This window comes from Carassius gibelio, chromosome B14, assembly GCF_023724105.1.
Source record: "Carassius gibelio isolate Cgi1373 ecotype wild population from Czech Republic chromosome B14, carGib1.2-hapl.c, whole genome shotgun sequence".
In the NCBI taxonomy this organism is placed as follows: Eukaryota; Metazoa; Chordata; class Actinopteri; order Cypriniformes; family Cyprinidae; genus Carassius; species Carassius gibelio.
In genome coordinates, this window is record NC_068409.1 from 10,587,055 (window position 1) to 10,613,184 (window position 26,130).

Below are 26,130 nucleotides of genomic sequence, written 5' to 3' on the forward strand. Positions count from 1 at the left end.
ATTCTAATTCTATTCTTAAAAACAAACAAAAAACAAAAAACAAAAACTAGCTTTCTATTCTTTTTTTCTCTAATCTTTTTTATGTTGTCCTTTAATTTATTATACAATTAACAAAGCCAAAAAAGACCTAACACTAGCTTGCTCTATTCTTTTATATTTTATTTGTTTATTATATTATTTAAAAGCCCTTGCTACGTGTACTGTGTTTAAGCTAACTGAGACTTGTTATAACACTTATATATCATTGTTCTTTTGTTGTTTTTGATTGCTTCCATTGTCCTCATTTGTATGTCGCTTTAGATTAAAGCGTCTGCTAAATGAATAAAATGTAATGTAATGTGACACCTGACTAACCGGAAGGAGACTGCCAAAAGATATTAAAGTACCATTTCCATGGTATCGCAATGTCCGATTTCAAAAATAGCTTTCACAGGATGAATTTTGAAGTTTTAGGTTTTCAAATGATGTGTAAGTTATGAGTAGCCTATTACTAAGATATTAGACAGAGTAAAAAAAAAAACAAACAAACAAAAAAAAAACGCCAACAGGCCCACTGGTTAATAAGAGGTTGATATAATTTAAATTCATGGGGGCCAAGTGTATTTAAGTTAATTTAGGTTCTAACTTGATATTGTATGGTAGTTCAGCCGTGAAAACATCATTTAATACACGCAGGCCTTTGCAAGAAGCTCAGATTACAATATTGCAGTAATTTTAAGAAGAAAACATTCAAACAGTCTAGACACATTTTAAATATGGGTTTAGTTTTTCTGGTGGGCCAGTTTTGCGACATTTTAACTTTTTTAATTGTGGTTTCCTAAACATTATGTTTCTATTGTTTTTTTGTTTGTTTTTATTTTTAACAGAACTCTATCAGTTGAGGAAACGTATCTCCTCTTTTCTACTAGTAAAACAGACAGATTGGATTTATCATTCAAACTGTTAAGAGTTTTTATTTAGCCTATTAGGCTACTTGGGTTTAAGCCCAAACATGGCCCAGTCACACACATACAAAAAAAATAATAAATAATTAATTGATATATAATAATGAATAATAATAAATGGAATCTTTTTCTGTATATATATCTGTGTCTCTTTGGTTGGTTAATTTTCCAATACTACTCATTCTTTCCTACGGTTCACCACTAAATTTCGCTATTCTATCGTTTTGATCAGTAGGATCTCACTGCATCCACACGTGTTATTTAAAAAAATGACTCTACGAAGACTAGTACTATTACAATATAATTTTTATTCGGGATATTTTTATAAATAGTAAATATTTAGCATATTAAATCATCAATGCAGCTGAATTATTACATATATTAGGTGTTTTTATCGATCCCTTGTTGTATAGATATGATATTGACATAATATCACACCTGCGCGCGCTCCCGCTTGTGAAAGTCTGTACAAAGGTGAACGAGGGCGAAACGCGGGTTACTGCGAGTTAAACGAGCTACCAATCACAGGCCTACTTACAGTCTGTTCATTCGTACAGTGCCTCTGATTGGTGGAGATTTTTGCCACCAAACGCAGTGGAAAAAGTAGTAAACGCTCAGCAGACACGCCACGCGCATGGTCGTTTATCAGGAGAGTTCTGTCTCATACAGGTCAGTAAATCCAGTTTAAAAGTCTTTTACAGTTTCTGATGTATTTTATACTGCGTTGAGTAATGAAATGCGTAATGCAGTAGCATAATAGCAACTTGTTGCTTGCTGGTGTTCTGAAACATTGCAACGTGTCATTTATGCATACGGATGCCTGCAGAAGAGCATGTGTGAATGGAAATGAAATGTGACACTATGAACTCTTCTTTATTAACAGTTTCGACTTTAATTGTTGTTTAGATATGTATTTTAATTATTTATCAATTGCACACTGTGCAGTGCAAACCCTTACTTTTAAATTAGCATGTGTTTTGTAAAGAGCCTATGTGTTGAATATTTAAAGCTGCTCTTGGTTTGTGAATTAGAAACAGAAAGTCATCTGTCATATATATGTGTGTGTGTGAGACTATATACTATGACTCAAGTTATTAATTTAGCTTCTAAATGCATTCATCATGCTGTTAAGCAAAAGTGTAGTTATAGATTTCAATTTTCCTCCTAGAAATTGAGCATTAATCTGTATTAAAGGTTAGAATGTCATCTCGCATGAGATCCATTGTGTCCCTTTTGACCTTGTTGTATGACAACAAATCATGTTTCTATTTCCAGTATCCCTTCTACCTGTGGAAATCACCTGTGTGGATAAATGAAAGGTTTAGTATTCAACAATAGGCTTTTATGGGGAAAAAAAAACAAACAAACAATGAAGGCAGTTTCATGCGATTTCAGATTACTGTGAAGCTGTAGTGTACACACTGTGATTGTATATTATATCTTGCCCTCATTGTGGTTGTGTAGATGGTTGTTTGTATTTTGGTTTAGGCCAATGTGATTCATGTGTAATCTGGTATTCTTGCAGGGCTTGTTTGGTTCGGTCATTGTGTTGCTAATGAACAGGTATTGTGGAAACTAAGGGTTTGGAAACAGACTCCTGATATGCAGGACAAAAGGTCATGGGCGTCTGAGCGTGTGAATGGGTGCCTGTAGACCACACCTGTTCATCTTTATTAATAATGGTGAATGCTGCCGATTGTTGCATGCATTTATAGGTCACATATCTTGAATAAGGGAGATTGCAGTGTGTGTATTTTGTCAACACTCAGAAGCAGAATAAAACTCAACCTTTGTCCTGGTCAGAGACATGTGATAGATTTCACAAGGTCAGACTGATACTGCCTGTCTAATTTAATCTGGTTTATTAGGCGTATTATTGTCTAAAACTGTAAATAAGATCAACTGACCCCATGATGCAGCTGACTCATAATTGTCTAATGTTGTGGTTTTTGAATAGTTGCAACACTGCTATGTTTAATATTGGATCAGAGATATGACTTCCCACTTCTCAGTTTGACTAGCCTTTAGTTGTGTGTCCTTTATCATGGATAAAACGATACATCTGCTGATTGATTGGACAATATTTGTTTATTGACGATGGTGACTGCTGAGGTAAGCACCTCCTGATTCTTTCTGTTTGCTTGGTCTCGTTGGGACTAGTCATTGGGTGTTTGACAGGCAGTGTGATGCAATCTTGTCTGTTGTGTAGGTTTTGAAACTATGTAGGCCTAAGCATTCCGTATGAATGACTGAAATAAATGATCTAGTGTGAATAATAGAGACGTGAGTCACATAAAACCTCTTAAGAATGTGTCTGGGTCATAATTCACCATAAAGCATAAGAAATTGGGCTTTGCATAAAAATGTAAAGCTGTTTAGGGCCATTTTTTTATGGTTTCACATTTTTTTTAAGTGCATAAATACATTTAGAATGTTATGGAAGATTTCTTTTTTAAATAAACGTTGTTCCTTTGAACTTTCTATTCATCAAAGAATCCTGAAGTAAATTATGGTGTTATTTCCACAAAATAAAGCCGCACAACTGTTGTCAATATTATTAATCAGAAAAGTTTCTTTAACAGAAAATCGGATATTAGAATGATTTCTGAGAGATCGTATGACATTGAAGACTGCAGTAATGATGCTGAAAATTCAGCTTTGATCACATAACTTTTTTTAATGATATATTCACATAGAGCTTTGATCACATAACTTTTTTTTAATGATATATTCACATAGAAAACTGTTTTAAATTGTAATAATATCTCCCAGTTTTGCTGTTTTTACTGTATTTTTTTTATCAAATATATGCATCTAAACAACCCCAGATTTTTGTAATGTAATGGTAGCATTATATGCTGTCCTGCCTTTATGCTGATAAAATGTATGTTAAGTAAACATTCATATCTAATATATAATGAACCAATAATAATAAAAAAAGGACCCTAAAAGAGGTGTATTACAGTAGTCAGAATTCTGTTGTAAATGTCATGAAAAATGCAAATAATCTTACTGGTTATTTATTTTATATATATATATATATATATATATATATATAAGTTTTAATTTTTAATTGACTTAATTCACATTGCACTAAAGTTTACACCTCAAATCAGTGAAAGCTGTCTTGTTCTTGAGGTTAATGCGGATGTGATATGTCCGCTGGTCTCTCGTCATAACTCGCATGCCTTTAATATATCTGGATCTGTTCCACTCAACCTCATGCCACTGTTTTCCATTTGTTGTGCCACTATTTTTAAATAGCAGCCCTGCTCTGGGAGGGGGTTGTGTCTGTGCCCATCGGGTGACCGGCCTGCGGGCCTGTCATTGGTCTCACTCACCCCCCTCAAGAGTTTAAAGGACGAGGCTGTGGTCATGTTACCTTTGCCCTGGAAAGTTTCCACACCAGTGGAATGAGACGAAGTGATTATTTATCAGCTCCTCGTGACGGGTCGATACCAAACACTGAGATAATAAAGAGATCTTTGAGAAATAAACAGAAGTGCGATAGTAGGTAGTGATCGACAGATATATCAGCTGATATTTAGAAATTTTGCAATTTATTGGCATTCAGTTTTCTTCAAAGGTTTTTGAAAGTCTCTTACACTCACTAAGGCTGCATTTACTTTAGGGATGCACAATCATGATTTTTCATGGCCAATAGGATTTCCTACAAGCAAACAGTCAGGATTTTTTACAAGCAAACTGGCCGATTCCGATAACGATTTCCGATTTTTTTTATTTTTTATTTATTTATTTTTTTCTTTAAGCATCAAACAAGAAAGAAAGAAAGTATACATAAACAAGATTATTTGGTATTTAATAGGCCAAACTGGCTTTTGGCTATTGGAAACAATAACCATAACCATCTGAAATTAACAGCAGTATCTGCACAGTAAGGGCCGTTTCATAGTCAACGCGAGAAACGCGAGCAAGCAACGCGAGCGACGGGCTCCCTTTCATAGTCTAAACAGTGAACGCAAGCATCACGGGTGATGCGTGTATGCAATACAACGCTCACGCAACAGGGGTAGTAGAGTCGGGTCGCGTGATATTCAGATCACAATGGCAACTGAAGAGGAGTGTATTCTGTTGCTGATGAACTATCGTATAAATGTGGATGAATATGTATAAGTTCGCATAATTTTTCCTCTTCGCCCGCCATTGTATTCAAACCTTCTTCTTCTGTAAACACAATATACTTGAATTAATGTACAATACTTGCAATGTCGCCCCCACCGACAACGCATAGTATTGCGTGAATCGGCGCGTCGCGTATCAAAAACTAGGACAACGAATTTGGCTACGCACCGACGCGTAATGATGCGTAGCCTCGGGGACGCGTATGCGTACAGATGCGTTGACGATGAAACGGCCCTAAGTAGCCAACATTCAGTACAAACATAGATGATACAGAGATCAGCATTCAGCTTTTGTTTTTGAATTGGGTTGAAACTACATAGAACTGGCCTTAAATTAAAAGATTAACTGTAACCATGTGAAATTAAAGGCAAAAACTGCATAGTTCTACAATCCAAACAACACAATCAACACACATTATATAAGTGGTTTCTTAAACAGCATTCAGTATTTGTTTTAGTTTTTAAATTTGGCTTAAAAAAAAAAGGTATTTACCAGTGAGACTACATAAAAGTATGCTATATAAATACATTATTCCAAAATGTTAAAATCAGATGCAAAGTGTTTCATTCGTCCAATAAAAAAATAAAAAAATTGGGTATTGATTCACATCTATATTTTTTACTTGAGCCAATGAAAAATAAATAACTATTGACTCAAGTAAAAATAAAAAAAATAGATGTGAATCATTACCCTAAAAATATTTAATTGGTTGAATTAAACACTTTTTGTAAAATTAAAATAATCATCCTATACAGAACTGACGTTTACTTCTGGCTTTTCAAATGTGTATGCAAGTTCTACTTTACAAAAAAAGAAAAACAGGGGCAGGTACAGTGCGCTCGCTCAGCTTCAGTGAGCAGGAAAGGGGCTCTTATTTTTGCGCCAGTACACAAACGGCTGACCGCTTCCTGCTATCTGTGCCTCAGACGTGTAGCCAGAGACAATTGTCCTGCGCACAGATTTCAAAATACTGCCACACAAATTTCATGATGGCGAATGATTACAATGTAGTATGTGCACGTGGGCGCACTTCCGGAAAAACTGGCCGAGAAAAGACCGAAAACCGATCTATGGCCGGTCAACCAGGGCATCCCTAATTTACTTGAGCAAGAATACACTGATATTGTGGAATATTATTACAATTAAAAATAGCCGTTTTCTAATGAATACATTTTAAAATGTAATTTATTCCTGTGATCTAATATATTATATTTGCTGCTCAAGTAACATTTCCAATTATTATAAATGTTTAAAACCGATGTACTGCTATTTTCTGTGTAAATCATAATTCATTGTTTTTTTTTTCAGGATTTTTTAATGAGTAGACTGTTGAAATCTTTGTAACATTATAAATGTCTTTAGTGTCACTTTTGAGCATTTTAATACATCCTTTCTAAGTATAAGTATTAATAAAAACAAAATAAATTCAGTCATTTTTTATCACAGAACATCAGCGTAATGTAATCAGCATATAGTTCTTTGTGAGTATTGACACAGTGACAATCATCTAGTCAGTTGTGTTTTATTTGAGTACTTTAACTATTGGTCGTTGCTTGTTTGACTTCCTGTTCTGTGATTGGCTGACGCAGCAAGTGTTTCTGTCCAATAAGGGACAGGAAGGAGTCGGCAGGGGTCTGAACTGCGGTTGCACATGAACTCAACCCGTAGTTGTTCAGACTTAACCTTTTTTTTTTTTTCTTCACCTGGTCATTTCACCTTCTGTTGGCGTGATTCTGTGGGTGCCGGAAGCACATCGACGCCCAGGTTTGGACGTACCTCATTCTTCTAGTTTCAGGTGAAGTGGGTGTGTGTGTGTGTGTGTGTTGTGTGTTGGTCATGTTGTGTTCTTGCCAAGTGATTTGAGATGGTTTGACTTTGTAGTCAACACCTTGATGAAGGGCAGGTTTTCAAGCAAAGGCGTCTACTAGCCAAGTCGGAGAAACTTGTTTATAGTAGAGTTGCTTATGTCAGAATGTAGAGAACTTAGTATTTGCTGTTCTGAATGAGCAGAGATATTAAATGGTTTGTAGTATTTTAGCTCCAAGACTCCACAATATTATAATTAACTCTGCGTTGTTTGTATGCAGACATGCATGAGTTTACAAGGGCTTCACACTGTGTCTGTTTTACTCACTAAGTGAAGGCTGTTTCTCAGAAAGATCCGACCCGGGGCAGTAAGAATAGAAGTGGGTGAGAGGTTAAAGGGGTAATGCGTCCTCGCAAGGTTTAACCTGAATCACATAGGCTAGCTGACTAAGGTGACTCATGGCATCATAATTCTGCTGCTAAGTTAGCTTGGGTTAGTTTGTTGCAAATTAAATTTGTAGTTTATACTGTTAATTTGAATATGATTATAATGTGTAGTTGGATTTGTTCAATGTTCAGATCCTAAGTTTCTGTGACAAACTAATCAAATAAAAAACGTTCTTTATGTTCAACTAAAAATGTTGACAATCAGTGCACTGTAGGACTTTTTATTTTATTTTATTCTGTTCTTAGCAGAAATGTGGGGGAAGTGAGCTCAGAAGTCATGAAAATAATGTTGCAATGTAGCCAACACTAGTTCAAGCTGTTGGTGTTAATTTTGCCCAGAAACCTGTTTTGTAAAATGTAGGTTTAATGACAGGAGTGTTGATTGCTGTGGAGGTTTGTTGTTATATAAAACCTAAGCTTGATGTGAACTGAATCACAGATGAAGATGACCTTGCAGAACATCTGATCATTTCATCAGCTTGACCCTTCACCACTGACTGTTTCCCTGTAAAGATAGCGTGTCACAGTTCACTTTGATTACCAATTGACTGCTAAGATTCAATCAAAGGGTTTTCCACAATGTTTCAGCTCAATAATGTGCCAATACATTTTTTTTTAACAGGACTGATTTAATGAATCACTGAAGGGCAATAAGAAAGTTGCCTGTCAGACACAAACACATTTCTCATGTTTCTTTTGATCTTTTTGAAATTTTAAATTACAGGTGCTGGTCATATAATTAGAATATCATCAAAAAGTTGATTTATTTCACTAATTTCATTCAAAAAGTGAAACTTGTATATTATATTCATTCATTACACACAGACTGATATATTTCAAATGTTTCTTAAAATTTTGATGATTATAACTGACAACTAAAGAAAATCCCAAATTCAGAATCTCAGAAAATTACTTTACAATTACCAATTCAAAAAAGGATTTTTAGAAATCTTGGCCAACTGAAAAGTATAAACATGTACAGCACTCAATATTTAGTTGGGGCTCCGTTTGCCTGAATTACTGCAGCAATGCGGCGTGGCATGGAGTCGATCAGTCTGTGGCACTGCTCAGGTGTTATGAGAGCCCAGGTTGCTCTGATAGTGGCCTTCAGCTCTTCTGCATTGTTTGGTCTGGCATATCGCATCTTCCTCTTCACAATACCCAATAGATTTTCTATTGGGTTAAGGTCAGGCGAGTTTGCTGGCCAATTAAGAACAAGGATACCATGGTCCTTAAACCGGGTACTGGAAGCTTTGGCACTGTGTGCAGGTGCCAAGTCCTGCTGGAAAATGAAATCTGCATCTCCATAAAGCTGGTCAGCAGCAGGAAGCATGAAGTTCTCTAAAACTTCCTGGTATATGGCTGCATTGACCTTGGACCTCAGAAAACACAGTGGACCAACAGCAGCAGATGACATGGCACCCCAAACCATCACTGACTGTGGAAACTCTACACTGGACCTCAAGCAACGTGGATTGTGTGCCTCTCCTTTCTTCCTCCATACTCTGGGACCCTGATATCCAAAGAAAATGCAAAATTTACTTTCATTAGAGAACATAACTTGGGACCACTCAGCAGCAGTCCAGTCCTTTTTGCAGTGAGACGCTTCTGATGCTGTCTGTTGTTCAAGAGTGGCTTGACATCAGGAATGCGACAGCTGAAACCCATCTCTTGCATACGTCTGTGCATAGTGGTTCTTGAAGCACTGACTCCAGCTGCAGTCCACTCTTTGTGAATCTCCCCCACAATTTTGAATGGGTTTTGTTTCACAATCCTCTTCAGGGTGCAGTTATCCCTATTGCTTGTACACTTTTCCTTCCCTTCGCCTCTCTATTAATGTGCTTGGACACAGAGCTCTGTGAACAGCCAGCCTCTTTTGCAATGACCTTTTGTGTCTTGCCCTCCTTGTGCAAGGTGTCAGTGGTCGTCTTTTGGACAACAGTCAAGTCAGCAGTCTTCCCCATGATTGTGTAGCCTACAGAACTAGACTGAGAGAACATTTAAAGGCTTTGCAGGTGTTTTGAGTTAATTAGCTGATTAGAGTGTGGCACCAGGTTTCTTCAATATTAAACCTTTTCACAATCTTCTAATTTTCTGAGATACTGAATTTGCGATTTTCCTTGGTTGTTAGTTATAATCATCAAATTTAAAAGCAATAAACATTTGAAATATATCAGTCTGTGTGTAATGAATGAATATAATATACAAGTAGTAAGACAACCTTATTTTGTGTTTGCTAAAAGTACCATGAATTTTTTTTTGTCCCCTGTTAAATCCACCTTTTGATCTGTTGAATTTCCTTGGTATTATTTATGTATATATGCATGTATGTGATATCACAAATAATACATTTTTTTTGGACATGTGCCATGGTAAACCACTTACTTTTATTTATTTTTCTTTTGTATTCAATTTTGACAACACAAATCAAGGGCCAGATACCGTCAACTCTGCTTATCAGATTTTTGTATTTCAACATTTTTTGCCATTCCATGATACATAAATATGGTAATATCAAAGTATTTTTTCCCCCTGTGCTAGGATATAAGCACAGTAGTGTCTACTTTAACCCCTGTTGTCCTCCACAGATTGAGTTCACTGTAGTCATGCAGGCACACGAGCTGTTGAAGCAGCTGCGAATCCCTGAGCTGTCCGAGGTGAGGGACTATTTCCACAGTCTCTCCACAAACACCCTCCTCGGCATGGGTGCATTCACCGCCGTCACGGCGTACTGGTTTGCCACCAGACCCAAAGCCCTCAAAGCACCCTGTGACCTGCGCATGCAGTCAGTAGAGCTGCCGGTAACACAATACTACATTAAGATGAACTCAAAGCCTGTCTTACTGTAATCAGAGATTTGATATAAAATCTTTTTTTGTCGATCAGGGTGGAGAATTTGCTCGTCGAGCGGCTGTTTTAAACGGAGGACCGCTCTTGAGCCATTTCTACGAGGACGCCATGACCCTATACGAGTGGTTTCAAAGGGGTCTCAGGGAGTCAAGTATGTACTTTTAACTTTTATTTCAACCTTGAAGCAATAAATAAATGATCAAGTTGAACATACTTGTATATCTAACTTTATATAATGATTTGGGTGAAAATCTAGTTATATTTTACAATGAAATGCGTCAATATCAACCTGTGGTTAATTGGTCAGCATTAATATATCGCATGATGTTGAATATTCTGTATATAAACACAAAACAGAAAAATCTAATTGGTCTTTATGTGATATCTTTACATTTTCTTTCAGAAAATGGTCCCTGTCTTGGATCAAGAAAACCAAAGCAGCCGTATGAATGGCTTTCGTACTCAGAGGTAGGATGACACTTCTGCATCCGTGTTCCTGTTTTGATCCATGCTTCTTCTAATTGATGCATGCTTTTGTAATACTGTAAGTTTTCTGATATTTTCACTAACCTCATCACTAAGATTGATTTTTATTTTTGCAGTTTTGTATGTAAACAACGCATTTATCTTATATTTCCTATGTTAAAGGTATAGTTCATCCAAAAATTTAAATTCTGTCATTGATTACTCACCCTCATGTCGCTCCAAACCCGTAATTTTACGAAACTACGAGAATACTTTTTGTCCTCAAAAGAAGAAGAAAAAAAAGATTTTACACTAGTGCCATTTTGGAGAATTTCCACTGAATGTAAATGGTGTTTACAATGGTGTGATTTCATCAAAAATATCTTAATTTGTGAAATCCATCACAGAAAAACGTGTGGTGTTTTAAGACATAAGAGTACACATGTAAAATGTCACAATGCAGACCTGTCCCATCCCTCACACTGGTGCATGCCATCCGCCCATCTTTAATGAGCTTTGGGATTTATTATATCTCACATTTACTGTTCCCTTGGTTTAAAAGATAATAAGTTACCTGGTGCACTGGGTCATTTAATAAAAACTTTACATAATTTACATCTAGCATGCTGTAAAACCTGTGAAGTAATTCATAGAGCGAGACATTGTTCTTTCAAAATGCCTAATCTGTGTGACGTGTAACCAGAGCGTCCGACACACACCTGTGGTGAAGCTGGTTTTGGATTTCAGACCTCTTACGTGCAGGTTTCTTGTAGGTTGTTGGCGTGTTTGTGAAGGTTGCACTTACACAGGTGGTCAAACTATAAAACGGGCATGTGGGAACTTGTTAAACTGCTGACGCTGTCAAATGTACATTCCTTATGTTGTTGTCTTGTTAATAATCTACATAGATTGCACATTATACTGGCATGCACTGATAATCTTTAACATATGTGACCCTGGACCAAAAAACCAGTCTTAAGTGTCAATTGTTGGAAATTGAGATTTATACAACTTATGAAAGCTGAATAAAATAAGCTTTCCATTGATGTATGGTTAGTTTTATCGGACAATATTTGTCAGAGATACAACTATTTGAAAATCTGGAATCTGAGGATGCAAAAAAAAAAAAAATCTAAATAAAGAGAAAATCACCTTTAAAATTGACCAAATTAATTCTGAGTGATGCATATTACTAATCCAAAATTAAGTTATGATATGTTTATGGTAAGACATTTACAAAATATCTCTATGGAACATGATCTTTACTTAATATCCTAATGATTTTTGGCATAAAAGAAAAAATATATAATTTTGACCCATACAATGTTTTTTTGGGTATTGCTACAAATATACCCCAGCGACTTCAGACTGATTTTGTGCTCCAGGGTCACATATTAAGCTTCCAATGGAAAAATGAATTTAAACTATTTAGAGAAATAATAATTTTCTTTATTTCCGCCATTCTTGTGCAAAGTGAACTGCAGAAGTCGTTTTCTGGTTTGGTTAAGTTATTTGTCATTTCCTCTTCATCAGGTGATTGAGCGAGCAGAGAATTTGGGATCAGCATTTTTGAACAAAGGACACTCTAAGGATGGAGATCCCTACATCGGCATCTTCTCTCAGAACAGACCAGAGGTCAGAGCTAATAAATATCTGATTAATTGCCCAAATGCATCTTTACACTCGTGTTTAGATTTGAACCTGGTTTAACTTAATAATGCAATTCATCTTAAAGGAATAGTTCACCCAAAATTGAACATTGCAGAAGATTTCATAACTGAATTTAGAGAAATGTAGCATTACATCACTTGCTCACCAATGGATCCTCTGCAGTGAATGGGTGCCGTCAGAGTGAGAGTCCAAACAGCTGATAAAAACATCACAATAATCCAAAAGTAATCCACACCACTCCAGTCCATTAACTAATGTCTTGTGACGGGAAAATTATAATGTTTTTGGGAATTTAATAGTAAACCATTTCTTCAGGCAAAAATATAGGTCCTCTATAAATAATATTGAGTTCTCCATTAAAAAAAGTCTTGTCTGAATCAATATAGAAATATGCATAATCAGAAACAAAAGAGAACCGTCCTTTTCACTGGAGGAAGCTTTATCATGGATTATTGATTCATACTTGTCCAGAAGAAAGAGTTTTGAAGATTTGTTGATTTGTTTTTATCAGCTGTTTGGACTCTCATTCTGATGGCACCCACTGAAAGAGTTTTTCACTGCAGAGAGAAGTGATGTAATGCTACATTTCTCCAAATGTATAAATGTATAATAAATTCTCTTAAAAAAAAAAAAAAAAAAAATATCCAGAAGCACAAGTTTTTGAGTCTTTGTATGACCAAACACAGGAAAAAAAAAAGTTATAAATCATTTTTTGCAAGTCTGATTGGTACTGATGCAAAACATACATTTCACCTTTAAAAGATCAAATTAATCTTTAATTTAAATTTCAATTGAAATGGCAACTTTAAAATCTCCCGTCTTGAGTTTTTGCTCTGTTTGGGACTCTAAATTTGTGAGCGACAGGTTACAGTGATTCAATGTGCAGTTCATCTTGTAACGTTTGAGATTCACTAATGTCAGAAATCTTCATCTAGTGGACGATTTCAGAGCTGGCCTGCTACACTTACTCTCTGATATCAGTTCCTCTGTATGACACCTTGGGCACAGAAGCCATAAGCTACATCCTCGAAAAAAGTATGTCCGTTTTTTTTTTTTATCTTGAAATTAGTGTGTTTACATAAAGTTAGTTTGTTTATTAGTCACTGGTTTTAGTTTGCATGCAGATGTGTCATAAGATGTCCCTGTTGTCTATTTATTTATGTTTGCTAGGTCATTATTAGGGTTAGAGATTCATAACTAAATATGAATGTAATTTCTTTTTTTATGACTGTTTTACTGCATGCTTTTGTGTGTGTGTTGCAGCCTGTATTTCTACAGTTGTATGTGACGTACCTGAGAAAGTCAAGCTGCTGTTGGACTGTGTTTCGGGCCGACAGCACTCAGTCAAAACCCTGATCCTCATTGAAAACTTTGACACTGATTTGGTCAGCAGAGCACAGCAGTGTGGCATCGACATCATCAGTCTGAGAGACGCAGAGGTAAATGAACCGCAGATTGTCTGCTCAAATCTTTGCTTAACCCCAGCGAATGCGATCGATGTTTGTGTTTGCGTCTGGTGGAGTCTGTTTGTCTTTCTGTGCCCCGGATCATCTGCGGAAACTGGGTGGAAGAGCTCACTGACACTTCAGCTGCTATTTACAGTACATCCTTCCAGCCAAAAAAAAAAAAAAAAAGGACCATGATACAGTTATGGAATTGGATGAACTATATGAATATCTCATTCATGTACAATAATAACTATGTAAAAGAATACCATACAGCACCATATCCCCAAAAAAAGAAAAAAAAAAGATTTTATATATATGTATGTATGTATGTATGTATGCATGCATGCGTGTATATGTGTATATATATATATATATATATATATATATATATATATATATATATATATATATATATATATATATATATATATATATATATATATATAAATGTGTATATAATGTATATATGTGTGTGTGTGTGTGTGTATATATATGTATGTATGTATGTATATATATGTGTGTATATATTTCACTAATTAAAAATCCTTTTTGCATGTCCACTTTCCTTTGATGACTGTTATTGGTCACATGACATGCAAATAAAGAAATAAAATATCAAATTTTAGTATGTTTTTTAAGTGTTTTATTATGAATTGTTTTATGTATTTTTCAATATAATTTTTTTTTATTTCTATTAAATGTAATTTTGATGATATTTTAGTATTTGTATTTATTTTTATTATATTTATATTTATATTATTTATTTATATTTATTTCCATTTTAATTTTCATTATAACATTTTTGATTAAATGTTTAATTTAATATTGTGTATTTATTAAATTTTTATGATTTAAGTTCACTTAAATTTCATTATTATTTTTCATTATTTTGTTATTTTATAAATAAGTGTGTTTTGTTTATATGATTTATTTCAGTATTTTATGTAATAGTTTGATTAAATGTGTCATTTAATAAATATTTATTTTAATTGATTTATTTTATTATTTTGACATTATGATTAAATTTTTAGTCATTTTTTTTTAGTTTAATATTACGCGTTTATTTTAATACTACATTTCATAATCTTAAATTGCTTAAGTGTTTTTATATTTGTTTATATTTGATTGTTGTCAGTCACAGACACAAACCTCATTCACCTTGCAGTTTCTTCCTCTTTCACTGAACTTCCTTCTTCATCATTTATTATAATAAGTTTCCCTTCCTTTGCAGAATATCGGCAAGGCTCATCGACAGAATCCTTTGGTTAGTACTGTATTTTATTTTTCTATATATTTTATAATTATAAAACGTTTAGTTCTGGAAAAAGTTTGGATGCTACTTTTCTGTGCATTTATTATTTCTTAAAAATTCTCAATATTTATTTTATTTCTCCTGTATTTACAGCCCCCACAGCCTGATGACTTGGCTATTATTTGTTTTACGAGTGGAACCACTGGTATGATGTTTTATTTTACTTAATTCTACGCACTAGTAACACGAAGATCCAAGTCCCAGAAAATGCACAAATTGACATTAATGTACATTTGGCTTCAATGCAATGTAATGTCTTCTGGATAAAAGTGTCTGACCAATGCACTCCAAATTCTTGATGTAGTATCAGTTTGAAAAAAAAATTGAGTGTAATGATGGACAAGAGGTTTCTCGTTTGGTTTCTCACAAGGAAACCCTAAAGGAGCGATGCTCACCCACGGAAACATAGTGTCTAATGTTTCTGCCTTCATCAATGTCACAAAGGTAAATGCATTCTCAAATAAAAGCCCTATAATCACACAACACTTCTAATACATTTGGGAAGCAGGATGCAAATGTTTAACAGATTATTAAACAGTAATTTGTAATGTTTCTGATGTTCATATTTGCAGCCCACTTGCCCCATCAGTCCTCGGGACACACACATCTCTTACCTGCCCCTGGCACACATGTTTGAGAGAGTCGTACAGGTCTGTGATGAGTGCTTTAAGTTAGTTGAGTGTTTTAATAAACACATTATTAGTGGTTTAAAACAGCTCATGTGTGTTCATGTGGACTGATGCTGTTTCCTCACTCTCAGGGTGTGATGCTGATGCACGGCGGACGTATCGGATACTTCCAGGGTGACATCCGAGTTCTGATGGATGACCTCACGACCCTGAAGCCCACCGTGTTCCCTGTGGTTCCTCGTCTGCTGAACCGCATGTTTGACAAGGTGAGCTTACAGATGTGGTCTTGATATTAGTATAAGGAATGTGTAAATCAGAGTTGCTTGGGTTGCTTGCAACGTCCATTTGAAAATGCAGCACTCGGCATTTATCTTCCCATATTTGTACTGAAAATCCTGAATGAAACTGTTATTAACTAAAGAGACTCTTTAATCTCTCCCTGCGGTTTCTGACCAAAATAAAAGCTCAATAGATTCAAGATTTAATTAATTTAATTAGTGCCGTAGTTTAATGTTTGTTTACAGATTTATATTGCAATTTTTGTTTTTGTAAAATAAAACATATTATTCATATTATTAATTCTTTTAAATACTAATGCTATTTAATTGTACAAATAGTATTATTGCAATTGCTTGCAATAATTATTTAATAATGTTCAAATGATCATTATTATTAATAATAATACATTAATTGTAAAAAATGCAATTGTGATGTATTGATTTTAATTTGTATAATTAAAATAATAAAAAAATTACTTTAATAACAGTATTATCACTATTATTATTATTATTAAAAACTAATTTTATTTAATAGTACAAATAGTTTAACCGTTGCAATATTTTTGTATTATTTAGTTTTATTATTCAAATATTAAAAAACTATTTTTTTATAATATATTTTTTATTAATATATTACAATTGCCTTAAAACTACTGCACTATAAAAAAGGGTATTTATTAATAATATTTATTTACATTTGTATAATTAAAGAATAATAAAATATTTTTAGTAATAGTAATTACTAAAACTAAAAAAAAATTACTAAAGTGTTTATTATGTTTTTTATTTAATTGTGAAATAGTAGTACTAGAAAAATAGTAATGTAGTTCATTGATTTAAAATTAAACTTATTTTGAATATTATAATTATTATTAATTTAGCACTATTTGTAGTAGTGGTAGTACTAATACTTAACTGATCATATGCCTAAATACATATAAAGCATGTAGTAACCATTGATGACTGTATTGCTGTATGATCTGTGTCCCCTCATTCATGTCTTTCCCTCGTAGTGTCCCCATGTTAGATGCTGTAGTGTAGTAGTAATGTAGTCAAACGCTCTCGCAGATCTACGGACAGGCCAACAGTTCCCTGAAGAGACGCATCCTGGAGTTTGCGTTCAGGAGGAAAGAGAAGGAGATGAAGAGCGGCATCATGAGGAGAGACAGTGTGTGGGACAAGATCATCTTCAAGAAAGTCCAGGTGATCACTGACCTGAGAATGTGCTTGCTGTGTCTTCTGTGCTGACAGAGTTAGAAAGGGTTGTAGTGTTTAGTGTAGTAACGGGTCTGTGCTGCCCCCTGTAGGCCAGTGTTGGAGGACAGGTTCGGATGATGATAACTGGAGCGGCTCCCATTTCAGCTCCTGTTCTCACCTTCCTGCGAGCTGCGCTGGGCTGCAATGTCAGTTTGATCACCTAAACGCATACATTAAGACTCCTTCCACCATATCTTATACTGCTGGATGTGAACTAAATGTTGTTTCCTTGCAGTTTTATGAAGGATACGGTCAGACTGAATGCACTGCAGGGAGCACAGTTACACTACCAGGAGACTGGACTGCGGGTAACACACACACACACACACACACACTGAAGCATGTGTTATTAACTCAGGTGCATGTTTATGTTGACTGGTTTATGGTGTCGTTGCAGGTCATGTTGGACCTCCTCTGTCCTGTAATGACATCAAACTAGTGGATGTGGCAGAGATGAACTATTATGCCACTAAAGGCGAGGGAGAGGTGTGTGTGTGTTGTTTTAATGTAAATGAGATTCTATTGTTGTTATTTTATGTAGTCATATTATTATACGTACGGACCTTAAATGTATTAAAGATTAAGATTTGTAAAAAAAAATTATATATGCAGTGCTGTTAAATGATTAATCGCATCCAAAATAAAAGTTTTTGTTTATGTGATATATGTGGCTACTGTGTATATTTAGTATGGCTATATATATATATATGTATATATATATATATATATATATAAATACAAACACATGCATGTATATATTTAAGAAAAATATGTCATGTTTATAGATTAAATATATTTATATATAATCTTAAATATAAAAATAGAAATATTTGTACATGTAAATATTTTCTATATATACTCTGTGTGTTTATATTCATAATAAATATACACAGTATACACACATTATACCAAAAACTTTTATTTTGGATGCCATTAATCACAATTAATCATTTACTGTAATTTAAATAAAGGCCTACTGTATTGACTTAATTTGTATATTAAGTATACAGAAAATAAATATATCTTATTTTATTAAAATTAAATTTAATGTGGTGTAACGTAGTAATGTGAGAAATAAATAAAAAGTTTTGCAGCTGTATTAAGTTTTTTTTTTTGTTAATGCTTTGGGAAAAAAAGACACCATTATAGTTTTTAATATTTTGGGTTTTTATTTTGTCCTGTTTTAACACTTAATTTGAAAGTTTTTGTGATTTTATTTACAGTTATTTATTATTATTATTATTTTAAATATATCTCTTTTTTTATTGATTTCAGTTTGCTTAGTACTTAAAAAATAATAAATTAAATGTACAAAATTATTTATCTAAAGAAATTAGTGACTGAATTTCTAAAGAAGTTTATTTCAGTTAATTTATTTCATTTAAGGTTTATTTTGCATCAAATAATAAAAAGGATTTTTATCATGGTTTAGCAGGAATAACCTTGATGTGTGTGTATGTGTTATTAGATGTGTGATTTGACCGGTGTTGTTTCTGGCAGGTGTGTGTGAGGGGTCCTAATGTTTTTAAGGGGTATCTGAAAGACCCTGAGAAGACGAAGGAGGCTCTTGATGAAGACGGTTGGGTTCACACTGGAGACATTGGCAGGTGGCTGCCGGTAAGAGTGCTTTAATAGAGGACATTCGTTCTGTATTCACAGGCACATTTTATTCTAATTTAGAAAATGAAGAATTGAGATGCACTACTTTTGAATTACAAATAATCAAACATGACACAGCTAATTAAATGTGTACACGTGGAATTAAAACTACTCAAGTTTGAGTTTGTACTATGTTTTCATTTCTTCTATTCAAGGCTGCATTTATTTGAATGTTCATATTTCAAATGACTATTTAGCTACTTGTTATTTTAGCAGATCAGGTTTAATTCATGTCAAATATGCCTTTATTTAAGTTTTAGTTTGATAGTTCTATTAATTCATAGTTTTCAGTGATTAGTAAAAGAATCAGACTGATCATACTTGACCACCACATGTTTTTTGTTTCGCAGAATGGCACTCTAAAGATTGTGGATCGTAAGAAGCACATTTTTAAGCTGGCTCAGGGTGAATACATCGCTCCAGAGAAGATCGAGAACATTTACATCAGGAGCGAAGCTGTGGCGCAGGCTTTCGTTCATGGAGACAGTCTGCAGGTGAGGAGAGCGAGAACAACACGCAGATGCAGGCGTTACAGGACAAGTCTTCATTATTCATTGTTCTCTCATTTTCTCCACAGGCCTGTCTGGTAGCCGTCATTGTGCCTGATCCAGACTTTCTGCCCGGCTGGGCCAAGAAGAGAGGCATAGAGGGCTCGTATGAAGAACTGTGCAAAAATAAGGTCAAGACAGATCTGCCATGTGCATTTTTATTCACTTCACCACTTTTCAGAGAGTTGCATTCTTGGGTATATTTGGGTCTAATATAAAATGCATATATCTAACAAGTCACAAAGTTTGAGAGAAAAATAATGTGTTTTATGTTTTTTTCTAGGAGGTGAAGAAAGCCATTCTGGAAGATATTGTCAAATTGGGTAAAGAAAGTGGCCTGAAGTCTTTTGAACAGGTGAGGTTCGTCTTGATAGACTCCAAAAATATTAATTTCCATTCATTTGGATTATACAGTTTTAACTTAAACTAATAAACTTTGTGTGCTGCATATTTGGGAATTATATATAAATGAAACTAGTAAGAACCAAGTATGATTTCTACACTCCAAACAATCATGACATAGTTTATTATTAATTATTTGCATTTGATTTTATTTAAATAATCACATTTTCAAAATGCATGCACAAATTGCGCTTTGAATTACCACTAATATTTTCATTGGGAAAATAATTACTTATGTTTATTTAAGAAGTGTGTATAAGGCTAAAGTATGGAACAAGCAATATTCATTTAGTTAAATTGTTTATGAGAGCTGAACAAATTTGATTTATTAGTAATAAACACATAAACCTAGTTATTGTGTATTTAAAATGTAAATTTTTTTTAGTACTTTTACAGAAATTTGATTGGTTTCATTAAAGTGTGACTGGCAAACATGCATCACATTAAAGACCAGTTTACTAACATTTCTATCGTTAAAAATGCAGTGACGAATTAGCGCTGAAAAGGAGTGGACCGCTATTTTTGCGCCTGACCTTATTGAATATGTATTTTTAGGAGTTTCTCTTTCAGACAGAAAAGTTATGGGAGGAGAGTTTTCAAATGAATCAAGCAACACGTTTTACTAAGGTTTACGCTCGTCAAATTACTAGTATTTGCTTCATTATTTAACACCCAAAAGAAGCAGGTCTTAAACTATTTTAAGCTTGAAATGGCTGTAACTTTTGTTGCTAGAGGAGGCATCACAGAGAACAGAGCGCGTGGTAGAAGGGAGAGGATTTCTTCCACATGTGTCAATTTATTTTGAATGCAGAAGAACACTTTATCCGAACATATCGTCTGCCAAGCCATGCTATTTTTTTATGAACTTGCTTCAAGAAATAAAAGATGACTTTGAAAGCTCAAATATTAAAACTTTTAGCAAATCATAATTTTTTGGCCTCAGGTTTTTTTTGCGACTATGCTAACTTGTGCTGCGCTTGGTATATTGCATTGGTCAATATGTAAATGAGATCGCGTCTGTGTTCTTTAATTTGCATGTTATTAGTAAATCACCCGCAGGTATTTTCACACCCATCAGCGCTGTTTTGTAATTGCACTCTTGTGCAAATTTGCCCCGTTTAGTAAAACTGGCCCTAACTTTATTAGGATGGAAATTTGTTTATGAATTTCAAATATGTAAATCTTAAATTTAGGTCTTAATATTTTTAAGTGCATTAAAGTGCATAAAGAAATGATTTAATAAATCATCATCTTCTCTTCTCAGGTGAAGGACATTGCTCTCCACACAGAGATGTTCTCCATCCAGAACGGCCTCCTGACGCCCACCCTGAAAGCCAAACGCGCTGACCTCAGGGACTGCTTCAGGAAACTGATCGATGAGCTTTACTCCAACATCAAAATGTAAAGCAGAGGACGTGTAACAGAGCTGATCTGGGTCCCATGACTGAAAAGACCTAGTTCAAAACAAGAGGCCTGAGAGCGCTTGTGGTCAACTGATGTAGCATCAGTTTCATATGCCTTTCAGAGTTTGATTATAAACCCTAGATCAGCTGTGTTTCTCGACTCGACTTCAGCTTTAAACATCCTGCCTCAGGAAAACGTCCCTACATTGACACCATCATTTTTGCCTTTGACTATTTTGGGAGAAAGGGAAGATAAATCCATGTGCAAAAACAACCTAATGCTGTTATTGAGGACAAAATAATATTCCTCTTTTATTTAAGTGCATTTTTTTCTAATGAGATGATGCAGATAAGCCAAACATGCTATTGTGCATGTAAAATGTACTCATCCTCATTTCAAGATGAAGGTGAAATGTAGCATTACATGACTTGCTCACCAATGGATCCTCTGCAGTGAATGGGTGCCGTCAGAATGAGCGTCCAAACAGCTGATAAACACATCACAATAATCCACACAGGGTTCCCACGGTTCTTGAAAGTACTCGGATATCAGAGACATTAATTCAAGGCCTGGAAGGTACTTGAAAACAAATAAAGTTCCCTGAAAGTACTTGAAATAAATCTGAAATGAAATTATTTAGTAGAATGGTGCTATTTCAAAAATCTTCCTATATGTGCTGTCAAAGGCTAAACGAAACCGTGCTAATGATCAAGGTGGAGATGTTGATTTAATACAACAGTTAATTAAACAAGAAGTTAATATTAACACTTTTTTCGATTCTCTGTATGTATGTACTGTACATGTGGAAGAATTGACAATAAAGCAGACTTGATATTAAGTGATATTGCATTATCTTAACACTATTGCCTAATTTTGCTGTATTCAACAAAAATAGTGACAAAATAAACAAAGTAACAGCTGACCTGCTGCGCATCTCCATTCAAGCAGCATTTATGTATGAATGGGCGTTTTTAAACGAATCTGAATCAATGATCTCTTCATAAAGACAGACGGTGGCTCCTTTCCTGAACGAATCAACTCTTCAAACGAATCAATTGAATGAAAGATTCAGGGATAAAATCAGGGACTTGGCGCCACCTACTGGCAGTTTTACTTTCATTTAATCTTTTCTGTTATTTAAATCATTTCATATTTATATATACAAAATGTTATATTTAAAACATTAACCTCAACATGAAGTTCTGAATTAAATTGCACTCATGTGACCGCTGAGCCTCATTAAACCCTGGCGATACACCTACAAGCCACTTTTTCTCTAGTACAAATTATGTTTTAAAACTGATTTCATTTGATTGTTAACTTTTATTAATATTCTAGTTGTTTTAATTAGAATTTTTTAAATAGCTTATAGATATATATTTTTGAATTTGAATAAAGATTACATACTTAATAAAGTGAGAAAAATGCCATTACTAAGGTATTGGTACATCACTTTAAGGAGTCAAATATCATCTCGTAATGGGAAGGCTAATATTTTATCAGAGTATTATTATTATAGTATTATTTTTTAATTAGGTGCATAAGTTTGCAAGTGTAGTTCCCTGTTTAACCATTGTTTATTAATTAAAAAATGAGGAAAATATTTATAATTTAAATCTTTTACAAGAATTACAGCAAAAACCAGTTTTTTGAATATTTGAGAAATTCAGAATTCCTTTGAACACGACTGCTCAAAATGGTCGAAATTTATGAAACCTACACATTCAAAACCTCATTACTCTGAAATGTTTCATGTAAATGTTAAGTGTAAGTGAAATGTTAGTACTGTAAGAGGTCTTTCATGATGCTACATCATTATCGGCTGTTTGGGCGCTCATTCTGACGGCACCCATTCACTGCAGAGGATCCAAGTCAATGCATTACGCCATATCAGTTCTAATGAAGAAACACTCATCTAATCTTGGATGGCTTATGTACATTTTAAGAAAACTTTAATACAGCAAACCTTAATTTTTAAGTTTGTGGCCTTTCTCGGATGTTTTTTAAACTGCTTCATTGGCAGTAGCTACATTGAGTATATGTGTGTTTGAGAAATATCATGTACAGTCTCAGGGGAAAATGTGCCTTATTAATGGACATCAGCTGCATTGAGTGTTGTTGATGAGAGGGGGAAATGCACACATGCAAAAAAAATAAAAGCTAATAATTTTGTACTGTACCTCACGATCAACATGAAGGGCGAAGCACACACTCCACACTAGATGGAGAGTGGGAAATATTTCATCATTTTGTCTTCCATAAGATATTTTAATGTTCTGAAGCCTTTGACTCTTTATTAACACGACGTACATTAAAAAAAAAAAAAAAATGAAAGTGTGGTATTTTAGGAAAGCAACTTTTATTGGAACTTTATTCAAGAAACACTAGCAAAGCAAATTTTTGTTTAGCTAAATGTTCTATTTAATTCTATATATTTGTATAGAACTCATTCAAACGCAGCTTTACGAAGAATAGTGCCTTACAAAACGTGTGGAAATGGTTCATAAATCCGTTTTTATGCATGATCTACTCCAATAAGTTTAGCTTGTTTCTCATGAATAAGGTCCGTTGAGTTTAAACGCAGCCTGTGTGATCACGATATGTTCCTATATAAGCTATATGCTGTCTATATGATGCTTCCCTCATCTTTAATGTTGACTTTAAGACAGCTTGCGTTCTCCTCTAATCTGCTTGTGATGTGTGTGTGAAGGCTTTGAATGGCAGATGTTTTCAGGTGTAATATTATGGATGTCTCATATCATTATGCTGTAACATCATTGCAGAATACAGGAGCTTTCCACATGTGTCCTTCTGTTTGATTGAGGGCTGCTGCTTCATGTTCACAGTAACTGTGTGCTTATTATGCACAGGTTGTTTTTATTGTTGGTTTTATTCAAGCTGTATCTTTGTGTGTGTAATGACCTGTGGATAAGCCAAAGCAACTGTGGTGTGTGTGACAAACTAAAGTGCACTCTTATAATGACTCAGATGTACTAAAATACGTTATCATGACTATATACATTTTCCATGTAAGAGATATAAGAGAAATAAATATGATTTATGGATGTTCAAGAGTTGGTTAAAGCTGTTTTTTATTCAGGGCTGTGAAAATTAAATGTAGATAATCATGTGACTAAAACCATTTTTTCATATGTTTTTTTCACTTTCTGTTAGAACTGCATAGAAAGAAACAATAATGTCATTTAGTAAATATATTTAACTGATTTGTTGAAATTGTGGATTTAAATGTATTCTAATAGTTATGTATTTTAGTTAAGTTATATATATAATATATAGTTATATATATAATATATAATTATATATATTATATAAACTTAAAGATGAATACCATTAAAAAATAATAATTACTTGAAATAAAATAAATTACATATTTCAAAAAACAATTTTATGCCTTAAATGCCTAAGCTTGATGTACTAAAATAACTATATATATATATATATATATATATATATATATATATATATATATATATTTAAATGTTACTGTTTATCAAGAATATTATTTTATATTTCTATAGGCTAAAAAAGAGACAAGACATGCAGTTTATTTCATGGGATGAGTTATGTTTAACATACTTGTACTAAATTAAATGTGCTTGTTTGTTTATTATAATAATTAGTATTATTGTATTATTACTGCATTTAAATACAAAATTTGATAAATTTATATAAAAATATTATATAATTATTTAAAAATAATTGTTTATTAATTTCAATATTAATTTGTGAGAAAAAACTGTGATGACTGATACTGATTGATAATTGATAGTGGTATAATTGAGATATTATAATAGTTTTTATTTTTATATATTCGTTTTTATTTTTATTTTATTTTAATTTTAAAGTAATTTTTAGTTTTTTGATGTATTTCTATGCTTCTTTTTTTTATTTTTTGCAACTTTAGTTATTTTAGTACATCAAGTTTAGGCATTTAAGGCATAAAATAGTTTTTTGAAATATGTAATTTATTTTAATTCAAGTAATTATTTTTTAATATTATTAATCTTATTAATTTTATATAACATATAATATAATATATATAACCTAAAATAACCATGTATATCAGAGGGTATGTTTGCAATGGCATTCTGTCACACTTCTTTATATAATTTTTTTAAATATTCATTCTTATTTTGTGGACAAACTGTATGTGACAGAATGTTTTACTGATATATTTGATATTTTTTTTAACTAAACCAAAACCAAAAGGTAGTGTTACATCTTTTTTTTGCAAACCAGGGCTGTGTATCCATTAAAAAATAAAAGGAAACATTACAAAAAATACATTTAAAATCAAAAAATAATAAATTAAATTAAATAAATAAAAAATTGTTTACATGCGAATGTGGTGTTAAATTATCAAAATATGAACTTGAAATCTCAGAACAAAATCTCAAGTCAAATTGGCTGGACTGACAGAAAAGTTTGGGAACAATGGCCTTAAATTATAATCTTTGTTTTTACAGGTCTTCCAATCCAGGTCAGAAACACAGACATGTCCAGACGAGAACAAGGAATATTACACTCAGAACATGGAGAGAGAGATCTAAGAAGTCCAAGGCCTGAAAAAAAGAAATCTGTAAAATCGTAGCATGTGCTTTTAAACTCTTGGTTTCCTGTCTGTGTCAGATCCAGAACTCAGATGCTGGCATGACCTCGCCACAGACCCATATCTACTGCTTCTGAGAGGAGAAGGGTGTCCCTACAGGTCAGACTCCTCAGTGGGGTTGTCAGAATGGCTGAAAAATAAATTCGAATTTTGTACTTATTATATTCGAATTTAAAATGCACAATTTCAGTAAAGGTGAAGAAAAGCTTTTGGCTTACCCCCTAAAGGGCCACAAGA

At 33.7% G+C, this 26,130-nt stretch overlaps 1 protein-coding gene across 2 annotated transcripts; it reads left to right on the plus strand.

Annotated features, from left to right (window-relative positions):
* The first annotated feature begins 1,469 nt into the window (after positions 1–1,469).
* acsl1b (acyl-CoA synthetase long chain family member 1b) lies at positions 1,470–24,335 on the plus strand. 2 transcript variants are annotated; one of them, XM_052574689.1, is made up of 21 exons: positions 1,470–1,613; positions 9,929–10,141; positions 10,227–10,341; positions 10,594–10,658; positions 12,189–12,290; positions 13,262–13,361; positions 13,590–13,765; positions 15,006–15,038; positions 15,180–15,231; positions 15,457–15,530; positions 15,659–15,736; positions 15,847–15,981; positions 17,062–17,196; positions 17,301–17,396; positions 17,486–17,558; positions 17,648–17,736; positions 18,751–18,867; positions 19,260–19,403; positions 19,487–19,588; positions 19,741–19,812; positions 21,124–24,335. In XM_052574689.1, the coding sequence occupies exons 2-21, from the start codon at positions 9,947–9,949 to the stop codon at positions 21,262–21,264; spliced, it is 2,094 nt and encodes a 697-aa protein (XP_052430649.1). In that variant the 5' UTR covers positions 1,470–1,613; positions 9,929–9,946; the 3' UTR covers positions 21,265–24,335. The 2 variants fall into 2 exon arrangements, with proteins under 2 accessions (XP_052430649.1, XP_052430648.1); XM_052574688.1 differs by lacking the exon at positions 1,470–1,613 and adding an exon at positions 6,718–6,882.
* The last annotated feature ends 1,795 nt before the right edge of the window (positions 24,336–26,130 follow it).